Source organism: Adiantum capillus-veneris, chromosome 25 (assembly GCF_014529385.1).
Source record: "Adiantum capillus-veneris isolate H3 chromosome 25, ASM1452938v2, whole genome shotgun sequence".
NCBI classification, from domain to species: domain Eukaryota; kingdom Viridiplantae; phylum Streptophyta; class Polypodiopsida; order Polypodiales; family Pteridaceae; genus Adiantum; species Adiantum capillus-veneris.
In genome coordinates this window covers 23271852-23291586 of record NC_140955.1, presented here as the reverse complement: position 1 = coordinate 23291586, position 19735 = coordinate 23271852, and the positions used below count along the sequence as shown (strand labels likewise).

Sequence of the window (19735 nt, the reverse complement as noted above, 5' to 3'; positions counted from 1 at the left end):
AAACCCAAAGCATGCAACACTCACGAGTATGCTGATCAAGCAGAAAAAGCGAGGAGGATGGATGGGGTTGCGAGGGAATTGCTCTCTCTCTCTCTCTCTCTCTCTCTCTCTCTCTCTCTCTCTCTCTGGTTCAGGTGCGCAAGCACCCAATGTGCCACCTCTCATTCTGCTTCTGTCGGGACATGTGTGGTCAAAGAGGAAGGGCTTCACACGAGACTGCAGAGAGAGAGAGAGAGAGAGAGAGAGAGAGAGAGAGAGAGAGAGAGAGAGAGAGGAGGAGGAGGAGGAGGAGACCTTTGCATATGGCAACCATGGCGAGGGGGTTTGCACAGAGACGTGATGGCATTGACAGCCTTGTTTCCTTTATATTTGAAAGATTCCCATGGTATCTCACGGACGGGTGCTACCATTTAACGAGCCTTGAAAAGTGAGCGAGGGATACAAAGCGAGCGAGACAAATGAGTTGGAGATATCTTGTAGCTGAAATCCTAGTAATACCCGTAGTGGTTCCATATTTGTATACAAACTATGTACACTCCATTTTCTTTTTTTGTTTATTCCTCAACACCATGTAGGAAATTTACTAAGAATTTTCAATTCTAGATTAAATTTATCTCCATTCGCTCCTTAAGTTAGTACTTACCATATGTTTAGTACTTACCATGCTTGGCATATTTTTAAGGCATAAACATACATGACTTCTTTGTCATTAAAACCATAAACATAAAGAGTTCTGACATAAAAAAGATTATAATTACAATCTTCTATAGAGACACACAAATAATCCACTCATACTTCTCATATGTAGATCATGACTAGAGAGTGTGTGTAACAAAAAAACTAAACAACAAAGAGAAACTAATGAAAATCCAAAGAGATTAGAATAGAAAGCATGATTCTAATGTTAAAAGAAACCACAAAGATTTAAGACCAAAGAGACCATACTATGGAAAAGACACCAAAGTAGACATATTGCTTGAGAAGGAGGTTGCCATTCATAAGAGACGACAATTTTGGTTTTTCAAAATGGATAGTAACACCTTACATACCCCTTAAAGCCTAAGCATAATTAGTGAGAACTACAATAAGATACTATCAAAGTAAACATCCAGATAAATGTTTTCAGGTTGCACAATATTTATCCTCCTCACACTCATCATCAACAAAATCACACTTTCTTCTTTCCCTCCTTGGAGCAGCAACAAAATCATCATCAAATGAGTCATTTGCCGCCATTCTTTGTGCCTCTAGCTCTGCATAAAAAGGAAGTGTACTGGGAAAGTGTTCCCACCAATAACAATCAATGTTATATCCACAATGATACCTATCTTGAAGCTTAACATTAAAGACACAAAGAAAAAGTAACTTTTCATGACATACACATTGATAAACAAACATATGTAAAGAAAGAGCATTGACTAAAAATCAATCTTTTATACTATAACTACCAACTACATTATATAAGGAGTAGCTTACTTCAAAAGAAGGCCACAAAGAACATCATCATGTCTATGGCACACAATCCACTATCGCAAGACTAAAAACTGAATTAAGAAAGTACCAAGAGGTTACTTATAAGTCAAATATCCATGCAAGTAAGCAGCATAGGTCTAAGAGACACCCAATGTAAAACTTACTAGTCATCCATCAAAAAAAGATTTCCAAGCGGTTTGACCACAAACTCCTCCACTCCTCTTGTATGTTCTTTTTTCTTTGATGCAATTGACCTCTTCTCACTTGATAGCTTAATAGGTTCCACCAAATCCTTGATGATTGATGCATCATTGTCAAAAGCAAAGTGTGTATATCCCAATATCATGGCTGCATGTGATAGTGGTGCCGTACCACAACCCATGTCGATCACTAAACCCCCTGGAGAACAACAAGTGCGTAGAACACAAGCCATGAAGCTCATACTCTTTGAATTGCTCGACGAATCAACCTAGAGGATTGTGGATGTTGTGTCTTCTTGCTTTCAGGCATATAATGAGCCCAAAAACCATCATCACTTTGCAATGAATTACCTTTGAAAAGAGCTTTACTATCCTCAAAATACAAAGTTGTAACCCATTCGATGAGCAAATATGAGTATGCTGCATCGTACCTATCATGCACATCACAATAAAAAAGTGTTAGGATTAAATCATCAAACCATTACTTTTAGAGTTTGGTATTATCAATTGTTATGCAATTACTCACACTGCGAGTGTTTTCCCCTTGTTTGCAACCTCCATATGGTATTTTGCTTCCCATCACCACTCTTCTTGCCACAACTAGGCCCAGACAATATGCATACTTTTCAATCCAAGTGAGGCAAGGACCTACAAGTTTCAACCACAAATTTTTTAAAGTAAAGAACAAATAAAATCTTTCAAGCAAAATTCAATGTAAGTAGGATTACCATCCAATGGGCTAATCATGACCAACCAACCATCATCAGTAAGACTAGCAGCCCCTATGGAGATACCATAGCGTATCCTCTGTCAACGTATCCCACAAAGGAACCTCCTCGCCAACATCTACCCACCATGATTGTGGGAAAGTCTATCAAAACAAGTCCTGCTGCCCATTTCACTTTGTTCCCTCCATGATGATAATGATGGTCCTTATAAGCATGCAAGCTGACAAACTCATGCATCTTTCCATATGCCTCATTCTTTCTTCCTTTCTCACAATCTCTACCCATTTCAATATAATCACCAATACAACACCCAAAAATAGATTCAAAACATGTGTCTCTATAGGATTATATCTTTGATGGCCCATTGTGAATATATATCACAAATTCTTTTGCAAGAGTTGAGTCTTCTGCAAGTTACACACACACACATAAATATACTCTTTAGGAAAGAAAAAGAGCACACAAAGACATGTTTTTTATATAAAAATACTCACCTAATACAATATCACTTTCTACAAGAATTTCTGCAATCTCTTGAGTATGAGTGTCTTTCTCACCACAACCTAATATAGAGAAAACCCATAAAACGACACACATTCAAAGAGAACCCAAAAGCTTGTAACACTTGTATCAAATGGTTGTATTTAAGGAGAAAAGACTAACCTTTTGATTTGCTAGCGATGTCTTTCTTTGATGCTTTCTTTGATGCTTTCTTTGTAGCCTCTTTGTCCAAAGTAACCATAGAAGCTGTGGATCTCTTACCAGCATGAAATTCATACATGTCAATCTCCTCCTTTAAACGATTCCCCGAAAGAAAGTCTATCCACCATGCACAGTTTTCTATCTCCCATTTACTCAATCCATGCATGGTAGAAGGAAACATGCATAGAGGAGAGTCACCCACTTTACACCATGCCTTGCAAACACTTGGTATTTCATCAAGAAACTTCTGGACGACAAGGTGTTTAAAAAACCTAAATAGACACACATACATTAGGAGAAATATGAACCTTGCATGGGCCTTGTAAGGAATCCTAATGTTTAGGGATTAAAGCTAATGTTGTGTGGGGTTTAGGGGGCAAGGGCATTGAAGAAGGTAGTTTTGAGTAGGTTTTTCTAGCCTTTTTTTAAGACAAATGTAGGATGTGGACCTAAGGGGTTACTTTCTCTCTCTAGCTTTTTTTAAAGTGAAGAAAGCATAGGGGTGTGACCACATCAACAAAAATGTGGGTCACTAAGAGTCAAAATTTGACTTTAAAAAAAAAAAAATCATTTTTACTTGTTTTTTACTTAAAACTCCCTCCCAACATATATACATATCCAAAAATCATTTTTTGACCCATTTTTTAACCCACAAGCTTAGAAAGTCCATTTTTTCAAAAATCTTTTCCCCCAAAAAGTAAAAAACATTTTGTTCTCTCCTCCTCCTCCCTCCTCCCTCCTCTCTCCCTCTCCTCTCCCTCCCTGCCCCTATCTTCCTCCTCCTCCCCAATCTCTCCCTCCCCCCCTCCCTCCTTCTCTCCTCCCATCTTCCTCAACCTCCCTACCCTTCCCCTTGTATCTTTTCATCATTTGCTTCTTCACGCAACAGCTTCCATGGTGCTCATGAAAATAAAAAATGGTTCGCTTCCACCACCACGTACTCCGCACACCAAAAGTATACATATTTGCGTACCCACGGCATTTGCACCGAAGACTGCTAGTGAGGGTGATCAAAGGTCATCATAGGAACGTCACACTGCTTGTGAGACCAATGTTGACATTTGAGTGGATGGCCATTTGTACCCTTACGATCCTATAAGCCGCTTCCATCCATCGTTTAATAGCCTTTCCATATTTCTTCAATTTCTTGGGAGGGGAGAAGCAGGCTTGTTAGGCTATTGCAAGCGATTGTGTATGGGTGCAGGTGCTTCTTTGCATATGTGGATGCACGAATGTCAGTCTCTTCACCTCAAGACGACGACATTACAAGAGAGTGTTGCCTCTTTGAAGAGGGTGGTTAAAACTCTTAAAACAAATGCAAGAAAAGGAGTCCCACATCCAGAAGCTTACCAACACCATCACATACTTGAAAGAAACACCCCTTGGTGCAAGGGAATGTAAACGCATGTATTGATCCATTGAAACTCTTGCACATTTGGGAGGAGCACGCAAACAACGAGTTACAGCCACAAGGTGATTTGGTCTTTACTTGCATGATGCATTCTTACTTCACACTATTTTTTAACATTTATGTTTATTTGCTGCTAGAAACTTCATCCAGGAGGCATGCGGTGGAGCAAGCCAAGATGATCGAGTCAACCTTCTCACTAGTTGTCTCAATACCCAGGATGTGATTTCTATCTTACAATCACCTGGAGGTAAGCACATTAAGGATACAGTCACCAAGGACCTTATGCGTAAATTGAGAAATGTGGTTAGTGATGATGACGTGCAACAAGCTTGTGATGAGGCTGAAATCAGCACCAAAGCCTATCAGGCTATTTTCCAACTCCTAAAGGATTCCCTCAAAGAACATGGCATTGTGGAAAACCTATTTCCCGTTCCTCACAAGGTCAAGCTCGCAAAGAAGGCCACAAACGAAGATGTGTTCTCCCGCATTGGGACATATCTACACATTGAGGACACAATGCCAACTTCCCTTTATGCCTCGTGCGCAACAAAGACAAGGGGAAAAGGTAAGAAACAATCCATAAGACCTTTGGAGAAGGGCTTTCCTTACACAATATGGAACAATATTTTCGTGGATCTTAGAAGGCTTCAAGAAGCCATGCTTGTTAAGTATGGAGCCTGATTTACCCTTGTAATTTTCTGTGGTAAAAGCGCACATTTGTAAGGCCCCCATTATGAGGAGAAGCCATCGTGCGTGAAGGAAAATCACTCACCGGAAACCAAAATTTTCACTGACTTTTTTTTGCCGGAATATTCTTTTTCACCGGAATATTATGGCCGGACGGCGGCCGGAAAGTGGTCGGAAAACAACCGGTCGTTGGCTGGTGGCCGGTAGTCAATGGCCGATGGCCGGTGGTCGGAAGTCAATGGCCGGTGGCCGGTGGCCGAATTCAATGGCCGGTGGCCAAATTCAAAAGCGGACTTGTCTTCTCAAGGGCGGCCACACATGGGTGGATTGGAGGGTCCGATTTGGACTTATTCGCACAAGGGCGGCTACACATGGCTGTCTCTCATAAGAGAGGGCAGCCCTTTTGGCCTATAAAAGGAGGCTATTTCTACACACATTTCATAGTGTGAAGTTGATGCAACAAGGTGAGTGTGAGGTGGTGAGAGTGAAGCAAGGCGGGAGCTCCATTAAGGGTATAATCCCTTTGTAAACTACTTCTTATTTTGAAGTACTAAAGCCATTGAGTGGCTGCTTTCCCGTGGACGTAGCTCACATTGGGTGAACCACGTATATCGTGTGTACTCTCTCTCTCTCTCTCTACTCTATAATCTCGTGTATATAAATATGTCTCTCTCCATTAAGTAATCTACTCAATTATCTATTTAGCTACGTCTTATTTCCTAACAATACTTAGATTTTACGAGTTACCTGAAGAAGGTGACACACTTTACTTTTTTATTTGGTATTGCTTATCATAGACTCTGAAGTTTAAGGTCTTGGCACTATTTATTTTGTAGTGCTTGGCACAAAAGTCGCTTTTGTGCTGAAACTCGATGAGTGTCAAATAGTGAAAGGCCGAAGGTTAGAGAGGCTAAGTGTCACTCTAATGAACGAGGCCCTTCTGCAAACCAAGCGAAGGGATTCAGTCGAGCCATCTCCCACCCCATCTTTTAGCGTGCAATCAGAGAAAGACATTTGGTGGTTGGGTGCTATTGAGGTGCCCAAAGAGACCAATGGAGTACTTTCATGGATTTTGGGAGAACTCCATGGATCACATAAGTAATACACTCCCAAATTGCAGGTCAGAAGTTGGAGATTGAGGGTTTTGGTAGTTATGATGTGGAGTGGCACTTAGGTGGGGATTTGAAGACCATAAAGTGTTTGCTTGGCTGCAAACAAGGGGCTTCTTCTCTCATGCCTTGTCCATTTTGCACTCGAGGGTACAAACCTAATGGACAAAAATCACATAAGAGCACTGCAAAGGTCGGTTCCATGCTTCCATGGCAAGGGCATGGAGAACAAGGGTTAGATTGTCGCGATGTCGGAGATGAAGGTAGAAAATGGGAAGCGTCTATTCTGAGATGTCCCATGCTCAATGCCCCAGACCGTGATCAAAAGGACCACGCTTGGAATCCAAAATCTTTCCATTTCCTCTATCGAATGTACATTTTTGTACATTACACGCATTTATGCGCATTTTTGATAGGCTATTGAAGCTCCACATTGACTATGCTTTCACAATGAAACCGTTGGAAAAGTCCCAGGAAGCGATCAAAAGTGGAGGTACTCTTGAATTCCATTGGCTGTCACCGTGGAAATGTGTCTATCGTTGCTGCAAAGAACACAGGGGAGGCCCATGAAATTGCTCAACAAGTGTCAATGAGTGGACAAAAAGCTAGACACTTTTTGAAGAAAGTTTCCCAAGGAAAGCCAAGTCGATATGATGCTCAAAACAGCTCCAACCAGCAAGCAGGTAACCTTTGGGAGCTTTGGAAGGAGTTATGTAAAGCTACTACTGACAATGATTCAAATGGCGAGCTTGCAAACAAGCGCAAGCAAGTTTGGGCACATTTTGATAAAATGGTCAAGCTTATGGGCCTTAACAGCACAACAGAAGAACAACGCCAATCATTTCAAGAAGCCTTGGCGGATTTTACCAAGGTCTTCACCCTTTCTTGGGGTGAAAATAACATCACACATTATATGGTAAGCCATTTTACATGGTGTATTTATTACAAGGGATTGTTTTTATTAAATAATGTGAACCGTTTACTCATGTGAACAACATATCTTGTTTGCGCATGGTGCATTTTTTATGCACAAGTATGGATCGCTTGAAATTTTTAGCACTCAAGGCATGGAGAAGTCCCATTATCGAGCAAGAGGAGTGTACTTCAAAAATACTCGACATGGTGGTGGAATCGTGCAATCTAATTATTTAGAGGAGATGTTCAACTAGTTTTTTCGCACAACATTTGCTCGTAAGCTTACAATGGAGCGTACGCGACAATCCAAGATTGCTATTGAAGTGCGGAAATGGAGTTGTCAAGAGCATAGCAACAAGTGGCAAATGTCGCAAGGTCCCACCAAGCATGCTGCATGGCGGCGATGCAGAGTGCGACAAGGACCAAAGTGGATACTGTGCGAGTCACTAAACGTGAACGCAAGGTCCAACTCTTAGCGACATGTTTATTTAAAAAATAATAGTTTTTTTTTTCAAAATTAGTGTGAACAGGGCCCTTTTTAAATGGGCCCTTATAAATATTCCATGCTCTCATAAACCATTCATTTCTTAAGATTAGGTGAGCTCTTACCATACGAAATGGTGCGCACCAAACAAATCGCGAAAGAGCATTCGCCTGCCAACAAAAACACCCTCCAAGGATGTGAGAAGCCTCATAAATAATAGTTTTTTGTTTCAAAATTAGTGTGTACAGGGCCCTTTTTAAATGGGCCCTTATAAATATTCCATGCTCTCATAAACCATTCATTTCTTAAGATTAGGTGAGCTCTTACCATACGAAATGGTGCGCACCAAACAAATCGCGAAAGAGCATTCGCCTGCCAACAAAAACACCCTCCAAGGATGTGAGAAGCTGGCATGGCTTAAAGGCACAAGAAAATGGCCACGAACACCTGGCTGTTCCAGGAACTCTTCTGGAAGTGGGCATGGTGGTAGGACACCAGAGTCATCGAGGGCTGTTGAATCTCCACATCCTCAAGATATAACACCTAGAAAAAGAATGAAGCAACGTGACCAGTGCTAGAGAGAAGAACAAGGCCAGCAAAGAACAGAGTTCGATAGGGAGGAGCCGTCGTGCCTAACAATCACAAGCAGGACCATCCAGGACTCGGGTGGTCCATACAGACACTGAATCAGAGAGTGAGCCACCATGGCTGCGAGATGAAATACCGCGCACACACCGAGTGGCCGTTGGAGGGAAGACACTGCCTCGAGGCCAGGGAGCTCTCCCTACACCACAAGATCGGCAGCCAAGGGAAGATGATGAATTAGAAGAGGCTGCAGAACCAGCCCCTAAGCATGTAAACATGTGCAAGTCTAAGTTTTTCAAGAAGCCTAAACGCCGCCAGCTAGCAAATGTGCAAGTGGCCCCAAGACAACCACAGCGGCACAGAAAAATAGCAAGGGTATTTGCAGAAATCTGCCACTACCAGAAGACTACAGAGCTTTTGATTCGAGGCACCCCCTTTGCTCGCACAGTGAAGGAGGTGCTTCAAAGCTATGGAAATCAATATAGAATGCAAGCAATAGCGCTAGAGGCTATTCAAGAAGCTGCAGAGGCCCACATCATTTCGGTGTTGGAAGATACCAAACTATGCGCCATTCATGCAAAGCGAGTGACAATACAGCCAAAAGATATGCAGCTTGCACGTCGATTGCGACGAGACTTCGAGCATTAGCCAAAGTTACCCCTCTTTTTGTATTGCACACCCTTATCTTTGTAATGTTTTGACTTTCCAATGACAATATGATCAACAGTTGTGTCTATTGTGTCTATTATCTTTGTAATGAGATGACTTTGCAATTTCAAGTTCTGTATGTAATTTTAGTTAATTTCAGTTAATTTATGTATTTTAAGTATCCTAGGGGATAGAGATGCCTACCAAGAGCAAAAAAAAGGTTGGCCACAAGGACGCACAAATGGCCCATCCATCAGTTTTGGATGGGTCATTTGCGCGCCCTTGTGGCCAGCCTTTTTTTTGCTCCTGGTAGGCTTATCTACCCCCCAGGGTGCTTAAAAAACACAAATTTACTAAAAGCAATTGGTTTTGCATGATTATTTTAGATGGAGCCTTGTGGCCACCCTTTTTTTGGCCATTTCAAGCTTTGAATTCCCCATAGGATATAAAAAAAGTTAACATATTGTGAAACCAAGTGTCTATGCAACATTAATTTGAATTTTTCAAATGTCCAATGTAATTGGGCTTTTTGGTGCAGGGGTGTACTAGGTAGAGCTAAAGCAGGTGATAGTGTGCTGGAAACTTAAATTCATACTTGATTTCACCTTTTCTAGTGTCCTTGAGTGTGAACATATGCTGAAATTGCCATAAAAAGGGTGGTCACAAGGCTCCATTTAAATTAATGATGCAAAACCAATTGATTTCAATAAATTTGTGTTTTTTAAGTATCCTAGGGGGTACAGATGCCTACCAGGAGCAAAAAAAAGGCTGGCCACAAGGGCACGCAAATGGCCCATCAAAAACTGGTGGATGGGCCATTTGTGCGCCCTTGTGGCCAGCCTTCTTTTTGCTCCTGGTAGGCATCTCTACCCCCTAGGATACTTAAAATACATAAATTAACTAAAAAGAATTGGTTCTGCATCATTACTTTAAAGAAACCACTACTCACTCAAATGTGTTTTATCCTTTCCCCAGTATCATGTTCATCCAACTTCCGTTGTGTTGTTACTTCAAGCAAAAAAGACAGCTTATTGAAACATATCACCAATTACAACAATTTTCAAGATTGACAAATCACATTTAGAAGAATTTGCAAGATAGAGAGACAATTCCAAATATTTTTTATTACTTCCAAAACAGTGATTTTACATCATGTATCTGAGGAGTTCATAATTTTCTTGACTATTTCCTGGCGCCTATTTTGCACGTAAGGCAACTCCCCAGTCAAGAGGGACTATGCTATGGCCTTTGGGTCAGTTGAGCCAATGGAAGCATGTATCCCTATTTGGCCAAGCACTTTACCACGAAAGCCAGTGCCAAACGCTGTGCATACAAGGGATCTACGCACTAGGAACACTTGATGTGCAGTTTGATCAATGGTGCTCAAACACAAAAACTTGCTCAAAGCTTTCAATGACCAAGTCATAAAATGGGCTTGGGGAGTAAATTCATTATGGATAATGGCCACATTGCCAGGGGGGAGTTGTCCTAGGTAATGCGCAAGGGAAGCTTGAGGTCCAAAGCCCATCCACTTGAAAATCATCAAGCTCCACGACGTCCTGTCATAAACCGATGAAGGTTGAGAAAAAAGACAATGAAGGATAAAATAGTAACATGAAAAGTAGGATACAGTTTACCTCCTGCTCCTTGTCATCCTCCTCCCTGTTGCCCTTTGCATCCAAGTCAATGCTCCCATGCACCGTAGCTACGAGCTTTGGATCATCAGATGGGAGGTTGCAGAATGGCATAGGCATCCTAGCAACCTCAACCTTGGCTTGCGTGGCTTGGAATTCTTCCTCAGCCACGTGCAACTGCTCTGCTGCCAGGACCTCCACACATACAACTGCAATAGTGTCAGCAACAGAGTCCCCAACTGGCAAGAGCTTGCTTTCTAGGGCATCTGGCGTATTGTCTAAGGGACATTTGATGTTGTTGCATAGCACGCTCAAGCATTCATCCATGCGCAGGCCAAATGCTTTCTCCAAATCATGCATAAACACATACTCCTCCCCATCCACTACCACTGAGGAGAAGTGACTGATTTCTACCTCTGGGATAGCCGCATCCGTCAGTGGTAGTGGCACTGGAGTGTCACTAGGGCCAGCCATAGCTATAGATTTCTCAACCACTTCCTCGAGACTCCTGGGGTACTCGGGCCGGAGTGTCTTTCCTTCCGCTGCAAGGTTCATGGGGATAACCTGCTGCTCCTTGGTGTCCTTAATAAAGGACCCAACCTAAAGGTGTGGTAAGCGGAGCTCCTCCAAATCAGGTTCCTCGCTCACCAAGAAGATAAATGTTGCAAGCTGAGAAAGATACTCCACCCCCAACTTGCGCTTCTTGAGCACTGACATCCCCGGGGCTTGCTCGTCCAAGTAATGGCCTGCATCGGTGGCAATTTCTCGGAATCGTTGCAACCGCTTGGAGAATGGGCGATCACCTTTGTGTATATAGCACAAAAGATCACAAGGCACCCAGATCCCTGCATGTGGGGAGATAGATACAGAATATTTTATGATGTGCTCCATCATGAACGCAAAAATCTCGGCAAATTTATCCATGTGAAGGGCAATTTTGGCGTCAAGGTCAGGGACATGAGTAAAAAAGGTGTGGAGGTCCATCTTCCCTTTGTATTTGGTGTCCTCGAGGAAGAGGATGAAGCATGAAAAAGGGGTGGATGTGGGTGCAGATGCAGAGACTGTGGAAGCATCCATGTCTAGCCTGGGGTGTAGATAGAGAGTGGAGGAGCTCAAGAGTTGCAAAAGTGAAAATAGTGAATGAGTTAGGCGGCCCCCCTTTTATAATGGACCCTTTTTTAAAGACATAAAAAAGGCACTTTTACCAAAAAATGATTTCTCATCTCAATGCGAAAAATTATATTCAAAGACATAATTTGCCGAAGAAAATCATGTTGATTACATCGGGGATCGTTTTGAAAATTGCAAGAGTTACAAAGTTAAAAGATCGATAGCATAGTTCCATCCATCCCCAGTCCTCCTCGACCTTCAATTTGTCTTCCATTCTCTTCCCAATTTGCGGACATTCATTACAATAAGCATCCAATGATTGACAAACCATGATGTATTGAAAATGTGGTGGAAGGATTCTTACCTTGTGACCTTGTAAACGAAATTGTGCTTGTTGAAGGGCCTCAAAACCCATAATAACCGAATGTTCTCGCACATTACTGAGAGTCCAATGCTTGTTCACTTGGCCTGCCTCCAAAGCATCATTGGACATCTTCATTGCAATGTCAAAGCTTGCAATAGTGCCGTCTACACTCTGTAAGGGAGTCCACACTCCAACTTTTGCACATCCAACGATCATAGTGAAATCGTATGTACAAAGAGGTACGGGATTTCAAATAGCGCATTCCAATACCTGAAGCTCTAACCTTACAACGGTACCGGTCCCCGTTGTGCATGCCCTCCACAAAACCCCAATCCTCTTCTAAAAGCCTTCCTAATTCCTCGTAATGCACATCTTTACATACAAGCATTGTGGTAGTCTCCACAAATCCAAACTCTTTAAAAACGTGCACAAAACAATGAATAGGTAAACACCAACTCAAGCCCACAGACCTAGAAGCTTTAAAGTATTTCAAAGATTTTTGGACATCTATTATCATCTTTTGCTTGAAAGATGCTACCGACCACAAATCTGGGACTGGCCACTCCATACTTAATAAGGAAGTTACTTTGATGGGTTCAAGTGTTCCAAACGCTTGTGTAGAAGTAGGGACAATATAGGAGTGAGAATAGAAGAAAATCCTTCTTTGAACCAGTTTGGTTGGGCAAAGATGTGGGAACATTATTGCTCCAATATCCGCATGTATAGCATTGAATGTGCCGGAGAGACTATGTAGTGGCTGCTCCTCCACCAACGTGGATGGAAATATGACTATAAATGCATGAAAAATGTTAATTATGAATCCATAATAACATTACACTGTGATTTCACACCTAGCTTTATATTCTCAAAACATGTACTTACAATGTGTTGGAAATCGAGGTGGTTGTTGTAAGTGCATGGTTGACATTGAGAAAACATGTTGCACAATGGCTACGGTCCCCTTGTCTTTGCGGTTCTTGAAGCCAAGGAGCTTTCCTTTCCAATGAAGATCCAAGTTTGCACGATTCTGCACACGATGAGGGCCAATAGCAGATGGTTGCATGTATACCCAAGCACCTTTGGTGAACTCTTGTGGCACCCACTCATCATCTACACCTCTAGTGTTGTGGCATGCAACTGCTGTGACCTCATCCTTTGGCCGCCTTTGCGAAGTAGAGTTGGCCATGGTTGAGCAAAGAAAACTAGGAGGAGGAGATGGACCTTGCTTATTGCTACAATGTAGGTGGGATAAAGTGATATAAGAAGGTGGTTAACCCTTGTGGCAATGGGAGGAGAAGGTGGATAACCCTTGCTTGGTGTGGCAATGGAACGTGGTAGGGGAGGAGAGAGGAGCTTCCTTGCTGCAGCAATGGAGATGGTGTAGAGAGAGAGAGTGTTGGAGTAGAGGATGAGTGTGATGGTTGCAACCAAGGAGGGGTTGGAAAAGGGGTTCTAGAGAGAGAAAATAACTTTTTTGCCTAAGGATTGCTTTTGGGGGAGCTCTGGATAGTAAAAAAATATTTTTCAAAAGTTTTTTTAAAAATTTGAATTTTAGGGTTTTTGGGTGCACGTTTTGACTTTTTGAGGTCAAAAAATGCTTTTTTGATCATAAAATAAATTTAGGGGGATTTTAACAAGTAAAATTTGAGTTTTGAAAATTTTGAAAAATTTCAAATTTTTGGGATTTTTTCAAAACCGGATCAAAAAGGAGGGAAGTTGGAGGTTCCATATGGCCCCCAAACCCCCTCCACCACGCCTTCTCACTAGGTAAGAGCCCATTTAAGAAGTGTAAGGCTACTTTGTCCCCTTACATTTTTGAGGGCATAGAGTGTGTCCACCACCCTCTTCTCATTGGCTGGCCTCTAATTAACCTTAATCCCAAAGGGCCCCTAGACGGTTCATATTTTTCCTAATGATTCAAAAAAACATTCACATCAATGCACACAAAAAACAGTCAAAGCTAAAAAGAGCATTTAATTTACCTAAAAACAATACGTTGTGCCGCTTTTTCAAGTTCCATGGATTTATTCTCCTTTGTCTCATTACCACTTTTTCCTGATTTGAGATCCCCTCTTACATCTCTACTTCTCAACATTTGAAACATATACTTACGGGCTTCCAACTTCACTCCATCAAAATACTTTCTTAAAGTAGGGTCTAGTGGCATTGTCGGTGGCTCCTCCATGCTTTCAAGTGAAGATTCAAGTAAGGACATGGCCACGCTTTCAACCCTATCCAAAAATATTTCTCTCCCCAACCAACTGTCACACAAAATAACATGCAAAAACATGAATTTAGCATTTAGATATACCAATGTCTTCCAATACTTCTAAATGATAAATTGACTTACCCTTTAAAATCAGCTTCTCTCGTAGGTATCAAGTATTGCTCCCTTGTAATTCTTGGAGCTTCTAATAGTTTCAAAATTCTAACTCTTTTTTCAGGTTGTAAATCAGAAGTTGCAAGCATTCTAAGTTTCTCCAATGTCACATATGAGTCTTTACCCTTAAATTGCAAATCAAACAATGTCTTTTTCCATTGCTCACCAAGTTTGGGACGTATGCAAAGTAAAACTTGATAGAAGTTTAATTATAAATACCTAAATTCTCAAAATGAAAAATAAGCTCAATTACTTGTCTTATCAAAATAAAGATACCTTGCCAATTCTATCTGAAATTTGTTTCTGAATCTTCGACTTCTTCTTTCGTAACGTATCCTCCCTTTGTTCTTCTAGCATAGTTCTTTCAATTTTTTCCGTTGCCAATGAAACTTCCTTGTTATATTCAACCTTTACATAACTCACAAATAAAAGTTATAATTGCATACACCAAATCTATCAATACAAAAAAAGGGTTTAATTAAGTACCTGAACACAAGCCTTGCTAAGTAGCCTCTCGAAAATGGAAACCATGACTCTTTGGTTTTGCAACCTTTGAATAATTTATTCTCCTCCTCTTTATAGACTCAATATACTCCTTTGTATTACTCCCACATATGTTGTTGGTGTTAATTAGCACATCTCGAAGCAATGGTTTAATCATTGCATGCTCATTTAGCTTATTGCATAAAGAAAGATATAATAACTTATTAATTAAACCTTTGAGAGAACAATTTACAACAAAAATTACAAAAAAAAAACTTACACGTTCATGCGTTGCAAAGAAGCAAGAAGGGCTATCTCTGGAACCTTCCTTGGATCTATGAGAGTGCACATAACTCTCACATGTCTTGATTTACCCTCTTTGAAAAGTTCGATTATAACTTCCATCCAAGCCTTTGTCCTGTCATGCGTTGCAAAGAAGCAAGAAGGGATATCTCTGGAACCTTCCTTGGATCTATGAGAGTGCACATAACTCTCACATGTCTTGATTTACCCTCTTTGAAAAGTTCGATTATAACTTCCATCCAAGCCTTTGTTCTGTGATTCCCCTCCCACACAAAAAACATTTTCTTTGACATAAATTTCAGCTCTCTTTTTAAGGACACCTCTTTTTCAAACTCCATATCTGCTTCCAGCCACATAGGATCCCAAGAAGCCTTAATGATATCTATTACCAAGGTTTCTTCTCCATTGCAAAGACAAGTGGAGACCACAAACGTTCCCTTCTCTGGCATATAGTTCTCTATAGAAAATGCAATTTTAAGTGAGCTGACATCTTTTCGGAGACCTCTTACTTTGGCATGTGGTAGTAACCTTCATAGAGGTATGCGAGGACACCTATCAGCTGGAAATACCCCGCAACGACCAATAACATCACCACCTACAGCAGCCAACTGGATATTACTTGCTATAAGAGCATTGTTTTCATCTTCATCATCATCCTCTATAACTTCAGAGTTTACATCTTTGTCCTGCACGACATTTGTTGGTTGAGATAAAGGGTTTGTTTCAACATCTATCTCTTCAGCTTCAACGGATACAAAAGCCGGTTTCTTCTTAACCTTTTGTTGGGACTTTGCTCGGCGGGTGTCAACTTTGTTGTCTTCCTCTTTGCAGATTTTCCCATTGCAAACCTGCAAGAGAAAAACCATAAAAATTTTCAAATTGAAAGCACATTGCTTCAACACAATAAATAAATTCATTGCTTCATCAGAGGTTTCAAACTTGCGTTTGGAAACGCAAGATGCAACCCCATGGTGAGCACACTATGATCACAATATGCGGACTCTATTTTCTATCTTTTGGCTACCATGCACCTTTACTTAGCCTACTCTATTATGGACGCCACAGCCAAAGTTAGATTGTTTTTCTATGCTTGAATGAAGAGTGTTTTAACCAATATGCACCATACTTAACAAAGTCTGCATCATACTTAACAAAGAGTGAACGATCACTTTAAATAACAAAGCCTGCAACAAAGAGTGAACGATCACTTTAATTAACAAAGCATGCACCATACTTAACAGAGCCTGCACCGTACTTAACAGAGACTGCTTCTGTTGCAGGTGACATAGTTTCTTTTCGCATGGAATGAAAGGATTGTAAGTCAACCATCACTAAGGGCCAAATGACAGTATGTCACCATGTAAGTTATTTTTCTAGCTAAGAATAGCGCTGCATGATGATCAGATATGAACATTCTTGTGGTAACAGTATTTCCATCACCTTAAAAATAACTCTTCTTAAAGAAAAGGTTTTTCCAAATCAGTGTGCAAAGGGTGCACTCTACATAAACTATTCTCCCACAAACTCCATGTCATGCATGCATATGACAACATCGCAATTTTGGATAATACCTCCTTGCCTAGCCCCGTCTCTACAAAAGCCAATGTCTTGCTAACTGCACATCACACATTGAAGTTGTAAGTATTATTTACCTTGTCTGGCCTTTTGTATAACTCGCAAATGTTGATCTGACATCAACAATATCCATGCTGCAACAGTGTCCGGGCTGCAACAGTGTCCGACAACTGTATCTGGGCTGCAACAGTGTCAAGGCTGCGGATTGGCTGCACTGCGAACTGGTTGCGCTTCCAACTGACAGAAAATTTGCGAACTGTCTTGACTCAAAACCTGCGAGCTGCGAACTGTCTTGACTCAAAACCTGCGAACTAAAGATCTCAGCAAACTGAAAATCTGTTGCGGACAGCTGCAAATGTGTTCCTTCAAAGTGCGAACAGCTGCAAAACGTCAGTGCTGCTACGAACGAGTATGCTCAGCTCCTCCAAATGTATCCTCACGTGGGTTCTCCAAGTAGCGTTTCCAAATGCAAATCTTCAAGCCTTGGTGAGGACTATCCCTCTCTAGTTCCAAGCTCACGTCTCACCGGCGCTCTCAACAATGCATTTCCTAACGCAACCACAAAACCATTGGTGAGCAGAAGAAAGAAACCTCTCTCACTGGCGTTCTGAGATTTTCTTTTCCAAATGCAACAATGAAACCCTTGGTGAGCAGATGAAAAAAATAAGCTCATTTTCCCTCACCGGCCTTGTTAGAATAGCGTTTCCAAATGCAATAATAGAGACCCCTGTGAGCAGTTCTTGGAGAACAAAGTGTTTCTACAAAGTGTTGCAGAAACAGAGACCTGGCGCCTGTCAAGAGCGTGACTTTTGCACAATATTATTTAAAAATTGAAAATGATCTTCAAATTTTTTCAAAAATTGAAAATAATCTGTAAAGAAAAATGTTTTAAATCTTTAATGAGCATAGACCAAAAGGAAATGTTTTAAAATTTAAGTGAACATAAATCAAAAGCTTCTTTCCTCATAAATTGTGACAGAAGCTTTTCCTTTCCTCGTGAATTGTGATAGAAGTTTTTACTTTCCTGTTCTTTTATCTCTCATGGATTGCATGAACTTTTTAAATACCATCCTATTTATTACTCATGGTCCATCCCTATCAAACAGATGATTGCAAGAATTTTTTAAATACCATCCCATTTATTACTAATGCCAATCTTTTTCTCGACATTTGCTCAAGGCTCAAGAAAATGATTTCTATGGATCTGGCTTTGGATATTAAAAGCGAACCTATCTTGTCTTGAGCTCTGCATTTGTCTTTCAAGATATCTGTGGGTTTTTTGGATGCTTCACTCTTACAATGCCTCACTCAGTTCTTATTACATATGAAGAGAGAGTTCTCTCAATTAGATATGACACAAAGATGTGTGATATTAGTCTCAGTGCTCTAAAGGAGTATTTTGAACTTGCAGACCAAGACATTATTCTATCTGAAGCAACTTCTATAGATAATGTAGTTGTGTCTCTCTCTATAGTTTCATTGGAGGATGGAAGTGATGGGTATAAGCTTCATGATAACAATGGAGGTGTTTACAAGCTAGAAAAGCGGAAAGTACAAAAATTGGTAGAAAAAGAGATTAGCATTCTTTCAAGCCTTCAGAAGTTTCCACTGTTTAGCTCTCTTCATGTTGCTCTTTCTTCAACACAAGTTAGTCAAAAACTTGATGAGCTTCCGCTTGAATATGACGGCTACTGTTTGTTAGAGCTTCCAACTTGCAAAGATGGTTCTAATATGAAAGGCATGGAGCAAAGGCTTGATGGACACGTTTGGACAACATACAAGTCCAGCTCTGTTGATGCCTTTAAAGAAATAATGAGAATAAGTAGGTGTTGTGGACACTTAAGGTGTTATAACATTGATTGTGCTTGTGTAAATATGTTTGGAGCAGTGAGTGAGACTCAGTGGAAAGGCAAGCTTCACTCTGCATTACCTGTTGGACCATTGAACAAAGAAATTGGAGTTCTTCTTTGTAAGCACTGTGGTGAATCACCAGAGTGCATCAAAACTTGTCAAGCATTCATATACTATTGTATCCCTCGAGATAGAGATGGCACAACAAGATGTGCCATACACATGGTCTTTCATAATCATCCAGTGGCAAAGGGGTTATCTGAAAAGGTGGAGGAGGTTGTTCACAAGAAGGTGTTCACGGGGGCAACCATTGAGCCTTCTAGCACATGTAAGCAAGTCTCAGTCACAAGGGACTTGATCATGGAGCTGCTGATTCATGAGGATGGTGCTTCTCACAAGACTTATTCAGAGGGTTACTTGCACAAAGTACTATATCAAATTACTGCTATCTCTCAAAAAGCTCGAATCAAAAGGTCCATCCAGGCTGCTAGAAAATATTTTCTTCAAGGGGACAGTGGATTGGATGCTATTTTGAGACTGAAACAAAGATGCATATATCCATTTATCCAAAGTGTTCTTTTTCCTGATCAACTTGGTAATGATAGCCATCCACATGTGTTTAAGATGTCATCTAAGTGTCCAGGTTCAAGAGTGGATCTTGTTAATTGAATGCAACCAGGTGGTTCATTGGAGGGCCAATGGGTGCATTTTGATCATGTGCATCGAGTGAAGGGGTGGTGCACAATGGGAGCCCATGTATATGATCCACATGTACATGAGTTGCTCACAATTGCAACTTGTGAGTTTAAGGTGCAAGAACCATGCTCAGGTTCAATTTTGGAAAATGTTAAACAACCAAATGGTGCAAAATGGTTTTCCACTTCCTCAATTTAGAGGTTTCATGTCAGATGAGGCTCAACAAAATTGGATTGCAGTGCGCACAGTCTACTTTGGTGGTCCGTATAATAAGGTGGAGGAGAAAGAGAGGTCTTGCAAGTTTCATTGGGAGACAAATATGGTGGATCACAGTAAAGAAGTGCATTAAGCCAGCCTTTCAAGAAGAGCACAAGTATATGTGCAGGCAGTGGAGAAG

The 19735-nt window shown here is 41.0% G+C and overlaps 1 protein-coding gene and 2 pseudogenes across 1 annotated transcript; 1 reads left to right on the top strand and 2 right to left on the bottom strand.

Moving 5' to 3' along the window:
• Positions 1-1122: 1122 nt before the first annotated feature.
• On the bottom strand, positions 1123-2253 carry LOC147424571 (uncharacterized; annotated as a pseudogene).
• A 12-nt stretch (positions 2254-2265) lies between these two features.
• LOC147424569 (uncharacterized) lies at positions 2266-19257 on the bottom strand (annotated as a pseudogene).
• Positions 18154-18905, top strand: LOC147424570 (uncharacterized). The gene is made up of 2 exons (XM_086499392.1): positions 18154-18785; positions 18887-18905. Exons 1-2 carry the CDS (start codon positions 18154-18156, stop codon positions 18903-18905), a joined length of 651 nt encoding a protein of 216 aa, XP_086355518.1.
• Positions 19258-19735: the final 478 nt, after the last annotated feature.